Consider the following 14,994-nt stretch of genomic DNA (forward strand, 5'->3'; position numbering starts at 1 on the left):
TCTTCTTTGTAAAAACGTCACCAGGAGCCCTGCTCCTTTTGTCTGCAGCTGCCCACCGCACACTCTGGAATATGACAGCATTTTGAGCAGGGTTACCTGTGGTGCTCTCATCTTCCATTTTTCCAGATGTGTGTTTAAAAATCTGGGAAGTTTGCTTCTGAGGTCCCAAGTGCATCCACAAATTCTGCTTTTGTTCTGTAAGGTTCTGTGAAGCTGTCATAAAAGTCAATTAGCACGTGGTTTGCTGCTGGGCTGTGCTGGGCACTTAACAAACATCTGGGCTTATGCAACTTGGTCATGTCTGCAAGTTACACTAATGCAATACTCATTTAGTAAATATACAGTATGCCATAAATTATGTTCTTCTTTTTTTTTTTTTTTAAAGTTTTAAAACTTTGCCGATTACTATATAGCAACAAAACAATAGACACAAGATTCAGCTTTTCGTTTTGTTGCAAATTTTCAATTGTTTTAAAATTAACACTGAAAGAGTGATATTATTTAACATTAATTATTTATTAATATTAATTTATTGTTTATAAATATTGATATGCATATATAACTATTAATTAACATTAATACGTAATAACATTTACATGATTTGAACTGTAATGGACTTTGTGCGCTGGAACATCAAACTGTTTACTCTGGACATAGTTTAAATTTATGTTATTGTTTAATTGTTATATCATCTGCATTAACTGAAAATAATTGGATATGCTAACTGAGTGTGTCAAAATCAAAATTACTAACTCATCCTCTTATGGGATATCCAGTGCTCATTTGGCATAAAATTCTACTCACAAAGTTCATCTGAATATTTATGCTAAAAAATTCTTTACTTGTTTTGAACTCTTTCTTGATTTTCATCTTCTAATGTCAGTAGGCTGGTGGCATAGTATAGTCTTTCTAAAGCACGTGTACATGCAGTGGATAGATGGCATTTCCTTGTACTTTGTGCTCCCACTTAAAATTTTCTACGAGGAAAACAAAATGACCTAGTATTACTAAAACATGTATTTTAAAAGCCTCTATAGTCTTGTTATTCCACTATTTTGCATATGCCTGCATATACCTAAGTACAGATATGTATAAAATGCTGCCAAAATAGCATTACATACTGAAAAATACCTTATTCTTCTGGCTTTTCTCAGTGCAGCGTGTTTATTTTTTCGGTTTCACACTGAATTCCTGGTGCAAGTGGAAAAATTGTGTCACACCTCACACTCTATTTAACTGAACCTCATGGTCTGGAGCTAGGTTTGCCTGCGGTTACTGTGACAGTGACAGCACTACTTCCATTGGTCTTGTCAGCAGCAGAATACCAATGTAATTAAACCATTTTGAAAACCGAAATCATCTTGTGCAGATATTAGTGTTTTGGTTCCCAGCTAGACCTCTTTTTGCCAAGCAGCTGTATCAGTTAAGGACAAAACTGTCAGCTGTCACACCACCACCACCCCTCCTTTCTTCCTGGTGAAAGCAGGTCGGAGCTTTGCCTTCGACTTAGCCTGAGCCAGACGACCAGGCGCTTGCACAAGCTCCGTCTGCAGAACTTGCAGGAGGAGATGGGAGCAGTAACCTCTAGCTGGCGGGTAGTGACAAGCATCCATGGGCAACGTCCTCCTCAGAAGGCACCAAGAGACGCCAAAGAAAGCAGCTAATTTCAGTTTTAAAACTTCCATCATAATTTAGCACTGAATAGACTTCAAAACCGATTTAATCAAATAGGAATAGCATTTTAGAAGTTTCCAGAAGCTGATTCTGTGGGAGAGGACCACAGACTATGTATAGGGAGGTTTGGGGGTTTTTTGAATCTGTTCTGCAGCATATAGTGATTATGAAAACATGACAGTGAGCACCCATGTGACTAAGGCATTAGAATCTGTAATCCTAAAGGATCTTAAATTAAAAAAATTAATTTCTGTAGTTCAATTGTTGGTGTATATTAATTAATATTAATATCAGTAGATATATTTTCAGTGCATCAATGAACTATTTAGTCATTTATTCTCTAACGAAAAGATCCTTCAGATAAAGTCAAGAAATCCTCGCTTAACCACTTCTTTAAAACCAGGAGCTTCTTCTGCATATTCTGAAACAGATTGTTTCCAGATCATAACGAAAGTTTTCCTGGCACTATTTTTTCTAATCTGCTTTCAAAATTGATTTATTCCAGTTGAGATTATTTCACAGTCAGATTCATTCTTGTGTTCTGAATTGGCTGCTGTAGTTTGTAACGTGTTATTTGTGTTTTCTATCTCATTGACAACTTGTTTGAGTTTAAATGCATCCTAACTTTGTTATTTTTAAAGGAATTAACAGCAAAAGGTTAAGTTTGTCAGATAATCAATACCATAAAGTTGATACTACTTGCAGTATTTTATAGAAGGATAAAACTTGGAAAGAACATTACAGTGTATGAAGTAATCAAAATGTGAATATACTCTGTCTTCCTATAAAAAAGAAGCTATATCATTCAAAGTGAAAACATGTCAGTGTACACTTACTAGTTTCTGTTTTATAGAAGCCATTAAAATGCAGGTAAAAGGAGTAACATATTAATCTTTTGTTTATAAGCATTCCAAATTTTGAATTCTGATATTACAGAACTTCTATAAAACAAAACCAATCAAACAAAACAAACACACAAACAAAAAAACCAACCAAACAAACACAAAAAGGCAAAAATCATGGCTATTTTAAAATAGTGTTCCTTACCCCTCTCGCCCAATTATTAAAAAAAGTATCAGCCAAAGTCCTATTTTTAGAATGTGAATTCATGGAACATGTGAGAAGTCCTTAAGAACTACTTGTGCTTTCTGTAAATCATTTTAACATCGTGTGGATATTTGCTTTAATAGGTTTATGAAGGTTTAACTCTTTTGGGAATATATCAAAGGAGTATAACCCTTGATATATTTTTCATAGATTTCTAAGTGTTTTCTGATACCTCTGTACGGTACTTCCCTTTCTCAGGAGTAAAATGTCCATAGAAAGGACATTTGAAAGTAAATTCTCTTTTCCTTTCATTTTTAGCCATTTGTTATTTATGACATGAACTCTTTAATGATGGGAGAAGATCAGATCAAGTGCAAGCATGTGTCACCGCTGCAGGAGGAGAACAAAGAAGTAGCAATTCGCATTTTCCAGCGATGCCAGTTCCGCTCAGTGGAGGCAGTGCAGGAGATCACAGAATTTGCCAAGAACATTCCAGGTTTTGTGAATCTTGACCTGAATGATCAAGTAACTCTCCTGAAATATGGCGTCCATGAGATCATATATACTCTCCTGGCTTCTCTGATGAATAAAGATGGAGTTCTTATATCTGATGGACAAGGATTCATGACACGGGAGTTCCTGAAGAGCCTGAGAAAACCTTTTTGTGACTTTATGGAACCCAAGTTTGAGTTTGCTGTGAAGTTCAATGCACTGGAATTAGATGACAGTGACCTGGCAATATTTATAGCTGTCATTATACTAAGTGGAGGTAAGTGCTGTCTTATTTAATATGATATTTTATATAATAAAATTGACACTTTTGATTCCTGTCCAAACAGGAAAGTGCTCAGCACTACAGGATGGGTATGAGTTTATTTACACATAGTATTTTATTAATTTTCAGCTTTCTTGATGTTGTTTGCACTTTTTTCTGTGTCAGGCAGAAAGTAAAAATGTAAATGACCTGATACTAATGATGGAGCTGGAAATGCCTGCTGAATCAGCAGTCCATTTAGTTAGAAAACAAAATCAGGACTGTCTTTCTGAAAACAGGAAGGGTGGAAATTCACTGGCAAGAACTTCTAAAAGTTAAAATTCTGCATGAGGGTTTTTTAAACATGCAATTAGATTGTGTGGCTTGCTAATTGTACACAAATAGCTTTGACTCCGTAAAAATTTCAAAATGTATGTGGCCTTTGGCTTACAGGATTGTTATGATGTTTTCTGATGTTGTTGTTTCACTCCTGCAAGGTTTTATTTGCCTTTAAAAGGGGGGGTGGGGGGTTAGAATGCATTTCTCAAGAAACAATGCTCTTCTAATGCCTGAGAAAAACAGGGGCTGTGTGTCTGCTCTGTTCAGATTTCCTAAGCTGCTCTGCTTATATTAATCTTTATACATTATGCTTTGAGCAAAGCATGAATCTGAAAGCCCAGGTCATCAGACCACATGCATTTTAACACTTCATTTGAAAAGGCACTGAATTTTCAGGTTTTGAAGACAGTCAGTATGCTCTATCTCATTCTGCGGTGATGTAGCTATTATGTTTTGTAAAGTAGTGAATGCTAGCCAGACTTAGTTCACTTACAAACCGTTCCACCGAGAATCTCAGATATCAGGTATGCATTTCAGGTCATATTGAAGATCTTTGACTTTGGCCAATACTATCAAGTTAGTGATGTTGCACAAAGAAAATTTTACCCTACTGATTTTTGTGTGTTTTGGCTTAGAATGGTAGTGCAGCTATCAATGGGAGGAATGTGCTGAATGTTATGAATTCAGAGCCTTCACAGAGCAACGCAGAGTATTTTGTTATTAAATTATGTTTAAGCAATCAAACACAACAACCACATGCTATTGTTTTAAAAACAAACATTCTGTTGCGAGTGCATTGTTATGTATAGCTTCATTTAAAATCACATACAATTACGTCTGGCATTGTGTTTCATTCAGTAAAAATGTGGTATCACTATATGGTTTATTAGACTAACTAAATCCACTTCAAACAAGTACAATTCCCAGAAGACATTTTCTTGTGCAAACCTTCGAACACAATGATCCCTGAGGACTTGGAATTAATTCAGGAAGGGAAAATATGTTACTGGTATATTTTGTTTGGCTTTGATGGAAGAGGAGAAATTATACAAGCCTATTAGGGCACTACACAAAACATGCCAATATTTTGCATTTTCTAATATAATGAAATTTGACAGGTAAGAAACAGGCCTCTGAAAATCCACTCCTAATTGAAAAAAGGCAACTTGCAATCTGTAACGCTAGGTCTTCAGTGATGTTTGGTTTATATTAGAGGAAATAGGTATGATGTAACTAATCTTACATTTTAGATCTCAGGAGGACAATGATCCACAGAAAGAAATCAACAGTGTTGAACCAGATCTATCAACAAGTCTTTTAAGAATAATTTGTAAACAGAGATCTGTAAAGAACTACTGAATTTTAAGTTAGTTCTTAAATAATTCTGAAGCAAATCCATATAAATATACAAATCCGTATAAACATAAATTAGTCCTTTCTAAGAAAATCCTTTCATTTCTTGATAGTAAAGATCTTGTGCTATCTTTATCAGGAACTTTTTTTTTTCACAAAAATCATTATAGTTATTTTATAGTTTATAATATAGTTTATATAGTAAAACCTGAGATTTTATTTTGAAAAAAAATTGAGCTTTGCTGCCAATTAGAAAATGGTTTTTATCATGGAATTTAGAGTCAGATATAATATATATTGAACTGTATGCGTCCTGTGGGACTGTAATATCTTTTGTGGCATAGAACTGAAATCCTGTTTCTCAGATGTCTCAGACGCTCTGGTTATTGTAAGAGCTATATTCTTACGGAACTTAATTTCTGTAAGAAGTATATGAATATCAAACCAGGATTATTTCATTGAAAATAAGATTTCAAAACCAGTTCATATTACCTCAAGGACTTTACTAGCTGCAGGAGTACTGTAATTTTTAAGTCAATTCAAGAAATCCCGTGTACAAATATCTTAAAAAGTAATTCAGTTTGTGAAACAGAAAAGATCCAAGCCAAACACTCTAATTCTGAGTGAATCTGTTATTGCCTAGTGAAATTATGTTAGTTCTGCTGGCTCCACTGGCGCTATCTCTTATGCAGCTCTAAAAAGAAGAGAGAAGGGAAAGAGATAATTCCAGCTGGAACATTACATGTAGAAAGCTTTTCATTGTGAAGTGAGTGCTTGGAATTTGCCACAAATCCTATAAAACAGTTCAGCCTTTTGATATTGAAACAGTTGCCTTTGTGTTATATGTAAAAAGGCAAAATGCCCATGTAACAAAACATAAAAAGCTGACCAATTAACTGGAATAGCAACAAAATGAAAGTACTCCCACTTCCACAGTCAATCATTTTATTGTTTCCAAGCTGCTCAGTGCAGCCTCACTCTGTCTCAATGATTCCAAATTTACTCTGAACTCATTAGTACAAAGCTGAAGAGTTGTTCTTAATGTTGGTGTACTGTGCTTTAAAGCAATACTGTAAAGGGCAAACAAATTCTAGTACTCTGAATGTAATGCTGATGAGACAGACTCTGTGTGTGAGCAGTAGGATATTACCTTGTTTTTACAAAAGAAGTGCTTTATGCCTTTAACAGCAATGCCAAACTCTCATCACAACAGTCTTTTACTTATGGGAACTTGGATAAATAAGCTTTGGTAAAAGGAGATCTGGAAAACTTCAAGAGATATTCTTCCTCCCTGTCGTGTTCCTCTGTGCTGCTGAGACACATTCTCAGCCAGCAGTGAGTGCCATGGTATACATGTTAAAGAACTTGAAGCACCTTTAAAAATAGTATACATACTGGTGCTGAAAATGAAGTCTATCGTAAGAAGGTTTAAGGAGAACAAGTTGAATGTCTGTGTTTGGGCAGGAAAGATAATATAGTCCAAGACCTGTTGGGATGATCAACATTTATAAACAAAGTAAACTCACTCAGGCATGTTGTTCTCAAATAAATAAAAAGCTCAAAAGTTAATTTTGTTGTATGTTTACATCTCATGGATGGACTTGGACTTCTGTAACTTATCTTCTGCAACGTTCAGGATATTGTGGTGTGGGGAATTGTAGTAGGGTATACCTGTAAAGACGCAGACTCTGTTAGTCAACACGCAGCCCAACTAGTATTTGAGTTCAGAAATGCTGCTACATTCACTTTTTTTGTTTTCTGAGTGTGTTCTTTACGGTACATTTTGACCCGTGAATCACTGCTGCCTGTTTAAACACTATATTCAATAATTTTGCTACAATCCGAGATCAGCAAAATTTGAAGTTTTCTCACTGAATAGTACCAAGAAATAGTTCGTATTTGACTGCTACACAAATCCTGCTCTAGCAGACCCATTAGAACAAAGACATGCTTTATAATCGGACAAAGAACTGCAGATAATCACTGTGGGCTTTGAACCAAAATCCCGGTGACTACAATACATGTGACAGTCTCAGAAGGAAAAGCTCAAACTGCTGAGTCATATCTGCCTCAGCACAAGAAGTAGCAGTTTTTCAGTCAGCTGTGTCTTTGTCTCTTTATCATATTAAGATTTTAGAATGTGTATTTAAATGCAAAATGCACTTAAAGATATTAAAATATAAAGGTATGGGTAAAGGCATGCAGATGGAAATATGTGAGAAGCAGAAAAAAAATTGTAATTGTTAGGAACATGAAAGAAGCATCCAAATCTGTAAGTAGATAAACAAAGAAAATGCTTTTCCCTGAGATAGTACAGAACATCGATTTACACAAAGTCATGCAGCTGACACTCAAAACCAAGGGGCTCTTAGCCTTTCCCAGTCGCTGTGGAGATTTTGTTATTTAGAGCAGCTTCCTGCAGAATTTTCAAACCAAATGAAACAGCCGTATGACAATGAATGAAGACCTAAAGGAAAAATGAATAAAGAAAAATAATATAAGAGAAATGTGGTACTCCTTTGGCGTAGTGTGAGTTGATGAAAGGCAGGTCACAAACAGCACATAAAAAAAGCTAAACTTCAATTGACAGTCTTCTGTGTCAGAGAGGTTTAAAAGTGGTGTCCAATTCACTTTCAGTTCTCACCTTCATCATTTCAACTCTCTTTCCGTAAGTTTTTCGTAACCTTATTTCATTGTATCATAAGAAACTCCTACAACTCATTTGTTTTTGTCTTTTGCTTCCCTCGTCAGTTCCCTGTATAATTTTCTCTGTGAGCTTTCAAACACCAATTCTGTCTCAGCCTCTTCAAAGGCCTCCACTGTAGCATCACACCTACTTTACTCCCATTCCTGTTTCTTCCTATTCTCTATATACATTTTTCTCTAGGCTCACTGTTAATCATTTGTATTTTTTTCTACAAGCCACATCTATCTGGAGTTCCTTATGGCACAAAATACACCTTCTGATACAGTAACCCGATGAGTCCGGAGCACATACATTTAAGAGCATTTTAGCAACTTGAAATAGACCATAATACCTATATGTTAAAGCTTTTGGCTCTTATTTCCTTTTTTTTCTGATTTAGATAAGTTTCCTGGAACAGAAACAGCATTTTCCTCTGTAAGAAATTTTTAGTGAGAAAGTATAGCAAACTGTCAACACCCAAAAAATAATGTCCATATCCTGAAGTTCTCATTCATGAAAAATCTCTCTTGCCTTCAATGGGAATTTTCCTTCCTCTTGAATTGACTTATTTAAAAATAACATCTGACGATCTCCTAGGCTTTTGTCATAGTCATCTTTTCTGACTCTAGTTCCACTGGGTCATTATAAAACCATTAGATGGGGGTTTTCAAAGAAGATAAAGGATTTTAGATGCTTAAGTCTCACTAAACTTCAATTGACCTGGGGCACCAAATCTGGGGGGGGCTCCTTGATAAGTTCCACACTCAGTACTGATCTCCTGGGTTTGCCTCCTGGACTCGAAAGTTGCGCTGCGGAGCACAACGTTCGAATTGAGTTTCACTTCTGAAAAACTCACACCCTAAAAATTCCCACCATAAAAGAAGCAGGGGGCAAATGGAGATTAATCTCAGAGGAAATCAAGGCCACAGTCTTTGTGCTTTTTGATTTTTTATATCACTGTACACTGAGTCATACCCAGCTGGTTCAGAGTTCATCTGCAATGCAGAAGTAAAATTTAAAGCTATCGCAGTCCAAAGCCAAAATTATTAACAGCTTTGAAGTGCTGAAATTTGGGAAGTTTCTGAAAGATATAAAGAAGGCAACTAGATTTTGCGGCACATGCATTGCACTTGAGTAATCTACAAATAAATATCTAAAATTTCTCAAACGTTCTCTAAGAATTTTTTAAAAATTGCTTGATAGTATTGCCAAAGGAAATTAATAAAAAGGGGCCATTTGTTTGGAAACAACTTTCTGCCTGCAGGTATTTACTTACACACTTTCTGAACCGTATTTCATGGTATTATCCGTTGTACAGTATAAAATAAGTGATCTCTGCAAGACAAGCACAGCTCATTAGCATGAAATACCAAACAGAAAGAGTGGCCAAATTGGTCAGAGCCCAGTCACCTACAACTGCAAGCAGCCGCTTCATAAAACCACCGTCAAACAAACATCAGGCTCCATATTCAAACTTGCTGATACTCCTATTTCTGAAAAACTCTCCCCAACCCTCACCTCTTAGAGAGTTAACGATCCTGACCAGTGACCTACATGTATTCATGGCTTGTGTATACTCATTTGTTTTCACGCCAACTTTGCCTTTTAGTTTACACTGCAATTTTTTCTCCGTGAAGTAAAACCCCACTGTATTTATAAAAAACTTTTTTTTTCTCTCAGCCTTTTTTCTAGTATACAACACTAAGCCAGGCTGAGCTAGAACTGGATGCACAGTTCAGAAAATAACAGTAACAGAAAGGTTACTAAGATGACAGGAAAAAAACACCTTATTTTTAAAATGTTTAATATAGATTAACCTCTTGTCCTTCCTGAAATGGAAATACTGCCTTGGAGAAGTGCTTTAAGGCTAGCTATAGGCACTGCTTTTTATTGATCAAGCTGTGAAATTGATTTCATAGATACACAGCAAATGTAATTTAAATTATTGACTGTTTTTTCATGGAATATTCTGATAATCAGGATGTGTTACCCAGTATCAAGTAGTTTAGCAGTAACAAATTATCGGTGGTCATTATCATATGTGACAATCTAATAATGTTAAGTAACACTATTATTTCAGGAGTGTAGGATCAAATAATTTATTACCTCAAGTTACAAATTATGTTGGATAATAATTGCAAACACTTAAGGTATTTGGGGACAGACAGAAATAACACAACAGCTATTATTATGAAAGGTAATAACAGTTTAAAAAGAAATATTTGGTTCTTGCCAAAGAATAAGATATGCCAAAGATAATCCTGGACTCTCGCAGCTGTGGTAGTGCAAGTAGCTGACTGGGGTTGTAAACATCCATCCCAGACTCCTCCATACGGAGGAAAACTCTCTGTTGGCATGAGCCCAGAAGAAGCATTTTCTGTACACGCCACATCTATCAGTTCTCCACTGCCATCAGCATTTGTGGCTAAGTTGATGAGCTGATGCTAAAAGCTATCATGAGACTTAATAGCAACTGGAGCTTGGGTGTGGAGAAGACCTGATCTGTGATTTTTCAATCTCTCAGGTTAGTATGACTGCAGAAGTTGAATTTATGCTCTTTTTTTTAGATAGGTTAGCATCCAGCTTAGCAGGAAAGATTTTTAATGGTAGCAACTACACGGAAATCCATCTAAGTATGTATTGATTTTCCAAAAGTGAGTTACCTGATACAGGTTGTTTATCCCCCAACTATATCTCACTCTTTCTTCCCATAAACACTCCCACTTTACTGTGGAAAAAGCATTATAGTATTGTCTAAACTTGCCTCTGTATCTGCACCACACAAATGCTTGAACTGTTTCTAAGACTAGTTATAAAACTTCTTTGAGCAAATTCTAATAAAATCTTATAAATCAATACATTAAGAAATTGTCGAAGTTTTCAGGAAGTGCCATGTGTAAAAGTTTAGAAATCTCTAAGAAATTAGTACATGAGATTGATATTTCCATATTCTTCCTAAACAACTCCTGATTTTTTTTTTTCCCCTAGATCGCCCAGGTTTGTTAAATGTGAAGCCCATTGAAGATATACAAGACAATCTGTTGCAAGCTTTGGAGCTCCAGCTAAAGCTGAATCATCCAGAATCATCACAGCTGTTTGCAAAGTTGCTTCAGAAAATGACGGACCTCAGACAGATTGTAACGGAACATGTGCAGCTTTTGCAAATAATAAAGAAAACGGAGACAGATATGAGTCTTCATCCACTCCTACAAGAAATCTATAAAGACTTATATTAATGACCATAGTAGTTCTAATCCGCTGACATAATGTATGTTCTTCAGATTGCACTATTTCTTTGAGGGAAAATTTTGCATACCTAAGAAATTACTGTGAAACAGCATTTAAAAAGAGAGAGCTTAGTATAGTAGATCTATTTTATGCATATTGTTTATAAAGACACATTTACAAATTACTTTTAATATTAAAAATATCTATATCATGAAATTGTTGGCAGTATTTTCAGAATTAATTTTTTTAACTATCTTATTTCTTAAAATTGCTTGTCCAGTATGATTGATGCTTCACTGAAGTTGGTTAAGCATGCAGTTAAATTTTCAACTTAAAAATAAAAATCTTTTTTCTTAAACATTTCTAGGAAAACGTTTTAAGTATTATGTTTGATTTTGTGCTCCCAAGGCAGCAGCAAAATAACAATAAAATTGAATCACAGATTACTGTCACTTCCTATGACAGGCAAAAGTTGGAAAAGTCAGGTCTGACAATATCTGTGCCTACCGTAATATAACTGTACACGGACAGAGCTCGGTAAAGAGGTCTTCGTGTAAGAATTAGGCCCATCATTTGTGGGCAAACCCCAAAAGTAGATGCCATTTCAGTAATTAATTCAGGAGGGAACATGCACTGCTTATCACTCCTCAATCGCTCTGCTCAGGCAGTGCCGAGGCAGGTGGAGCAGCAGCCTGGAGGAGGCACGGCACAGCTGCCCCCCACGGCCGCCAAGGCACGTGCCACAGCAGCTGGTGCTGACGCAGCTTCGGGCACTCTGGAGTCTGTAGTTGGAATAGGTTTGTACAAACCACTTGGCCTGCAGCCGTCCCAAATTATTTGATGAACTATGGTTGAACAATATATTCAGTCAGAAATGTCATGGAGAATTGGAATAGCGTGACTCTTCCTGAACAAAAGCAAGGTTCAAATTCATTCTTGGAAATGTAAACCTGTAGTGGAAACCCGACGATGTTGGTTTGACTTGAGCTATCCTTGTTCATCGCCGGGAACAAGAACGCTTTGATATGTACGCTGCCGTTAAGGTTGTTAATTTTCTGATATATATGTTGCCCTATAATGTCACCTAAGATTTCCCCTGGGAGCAAAGCATAGGATAGTGAATAAATTTAACAGAAGGTAAATCTACTTACACTATCTTCCCCTGGTGTTCTCAGTGCTGACATGAGGTTCCCTTGGATTCCCATTGAGCTGTTTGTGAACGCGACCCCTGCCAGTCAGGCAGGTGTGATCCATACTGGTGGGCCAGAAGAGGGCACGTCAGGAAAAAAAGCCAGTAATTGTAACGTATATTGAAGTCAGGAGTGGTCCTCAGCTGAATATCCTTGGTTTCCTCACCATGTCCCCGTTGTGCTTATGTAGCAAAAAGTGTGACTTAAACTTAGTGAGACAAGTTCAGTGGTGATGCAGAAGTGGACCAAGAGGTAGTGTAAGTGCAATGTGAGTAGGCTGGATTTTCAGGGAGTATGAATTGGCCTTACTTCCAATGGAGACCTTGAAAATCTAAGTTGGTGCAAATTATGCAATAAAGAGGCTGACAGAGGCAAATATTCAAATAAATCCTTAAGCTCATGCCTTCTACAGCTGAAAATATTTCCTACTACTAATTTCAGATAACCTCTGGGCCTATGGTCAGTAGTAAGCGTTTTGCTCACCAGGGAGTTTGGAGAATTGGATCATTCAGCCTAGAGATTTAAAACCCACAGGTGAAATTGCGCTGAGATGAAGTCAGTACGAGGCTGAAGCGAGCAGCTTTGATCTTCGCCAAGTTTGCAATGAGATCATTTCGGGTAACTGAGAAATGCTTGCCCTCAAGCAAAGGGAACGTGGCGTGCTAATGCTCAAGGCTGCAGGTTTCCTGCGCCTTTCAAGCCAGACACATCGTGCTAGCTGAGTGTCGGGTTCTGACAGGAATTACAAGCACACTGATTTGTGGTTGTTACAATTCAAAAGAAAATATTCTCTCTCTCCTTATTTTAAGTTGTTTTCCACCGGACGTTTGCAATGTTGCCATCCATCACTTAGTGGGAGAACCTCTCTTTAATCGCAGAGTTCATCCCCTCCTGTAGGAGGACATATTAAAGATGAACTGGCGCTGAGACGGACACAGCTCCAACACTGAATTCCTATAATAGCAGCACACAGCAAAAACTATTAATCTGAGCCTGCATTTCTTACACAATCCAATTTCACATTGGCTTCACTGGAAATGAGAGTTCAGAATTAGTTTTAAGGAAAGAAGACTTCTATGGCCTGTTCTTATGTAAGTAATATTAAAAATTATTTGAGAAGGCCAGTGGAAGAGATGCACTGACAATGAAATTAAGTTCATTACTTTGTTACAGGAAAAAAATCAATGTAACCAAGAAGCACATTAACCCAAAGAGCTTAATTCTACTTTATTGCAAGCAGTAATAGTTTTGAAAGCAGCAGTTTAGCGGTGACACTGTTTAAGCCATCCAGTCCAATATGGACATATACAATCCATACATTCTGAGAGCGGTAGCGTAATCATAGACATAATGGTCTAAGGATAAAAGAGAAGACAGTTTTGCAGGAAAAAGTGTTATCCTTTATTGGGACGAAGGGACTGCGTGCCCAAAAGCCAATACTCTTCTTTCAACTGTATAAGCCGCTCCAATAAAATATATTGTTCTCCCTACATCCTGTCTTCTCTTACATTCTGATAGTTGTTTTCCTTAAGCCATGGAAAATGTTAATTTTTATGTGAATTACTAATCACAGAAATGTTCTGATTCTAAACAGTTACATCATGGTTAGGAAGTTTTGCCTAAAATACTTTTCTACAAGAATAGGTCTTAAGGGAAAAATGTTCATTTAATGGACAATTGCTATGTACTAATTTAGAACAAATGACTGTTATGAGGATATGAAAACATTTTCTCAAAAAATAGCATTTTCTCTTGTGAATTATATTCAGAATTTTGATCTAATTGTAAATACTTTCTGTTTCTATGGGACTTTATTTATTAAAAACAAAAAAAAAACCTTGCTAATGGGAGTTGATAAGTAGGTTGTAATATTTTCAGACTCTCTAGAGTTTTGGTTAGAATGGGCTATGCCATAAACGAACAATCTGGGGTTTGATCTTCAGTGCTACTAAAAACATTTAACAATTCAAAAATAGAAACAGTCAGCTGGTATATGCCTGCCTTTGAAGAACTTCATTTTGCTGGTGTTTTATTGTCCTTAGTCATCTGCTCACTACATCCTAACAGCTTCAGAGGTGATGCGCTGAGTGGGGTACTGGTACATTCCCACAGGTTTTAGAACTTCTGAGCTGTTCTTCCATCTCACAGTAGTCGTCTTGTCTTGTAGACAAGTCTACCATCTACAAGTCTACGTTTTGTAGATCAGTATTGTACACTGATCTGCTTTTTCAGTAGAAAAATGCCAGAGGTAAATCATGTCCAGAGAAAGTCACTGGGTGTACCTGCACATATCCAGCAGCTACCTGCCAACCTCCCTCACCGTGCCAAGCATCAGCCAGCCATCAAAGCGGTTCTTGGAAATGCTCACAGGTCTCTATGTAGCAGGAAAGATGACCTTCTTCAGAGAAAGGTCGTTGGGGACCATTTCGATAGTAAAGGTTGCTGTGAGTAGCCTACATTTAGATGAGAGAAAACCACTTCCAGCATCACCATTATTATAGCAAAGGCAGTCGAGACCATTTTAACCACTGTTTCCAAACCAGCAAGGAAACTGGCCTACCGACACAGGTAGCTGTTTGCCCTGCTGCCGGCCCGCCAGCACTACATGAAAGGAAGCAGCTGAGCTGCGTGTTCCTAACACCTTTTTCTAACACAGCCAGCCCTTCAGCACGCTCAAGCAGTGCAGCCCAGAGAATGGGCTTCCTGGTCACTGCTGTCACAGC

General features: G+C 37.0%; 1 protein-coding gene across 3 annotated transcripts in view; it reads left to right on the forward strand.

Moving 5' to 3' along the window:
* PPARG (peroxisome proliferator activated receptor gamma) overlaps window positions 1-13,761 on the forward strand; it is a 63,533-nt gene extending 49,772 nt beyond the window's left edge. For all 3 annotated transcript variants that reach the window (XM_080386172.1, XM_080386170.1, XM_080386171.1), the window contains exons 6-7: window positions 3,040-3,490; window positions 10,842-13,761. In XM_080386172.1, the coding sequence (XP_080242298.1) occupies window positions 3,040-3,490; window positions 10,842-11,089 (699 nt within the window). In that variant the 3' untranslated portion in view covers window positions 11,090-13,761. The remainder of the gene's footprint in view (window positions 1-3,039; window positions 3,491-10,841) is intronic.
* Window positions 13,762-14,994: the final 1,233 nt, after the last annotated feature.

Source organism: Falco punctatus (genome assembly GCF_963210335.1).
Source record: "Falco punctatus genome assembly, chromosome: 4".
Taxonomy (NCBI): Eukaryota; Metazoa; Chordata; class Aves; order Falconiformes; family Falconidae; genus Falco; species Falco punctatus.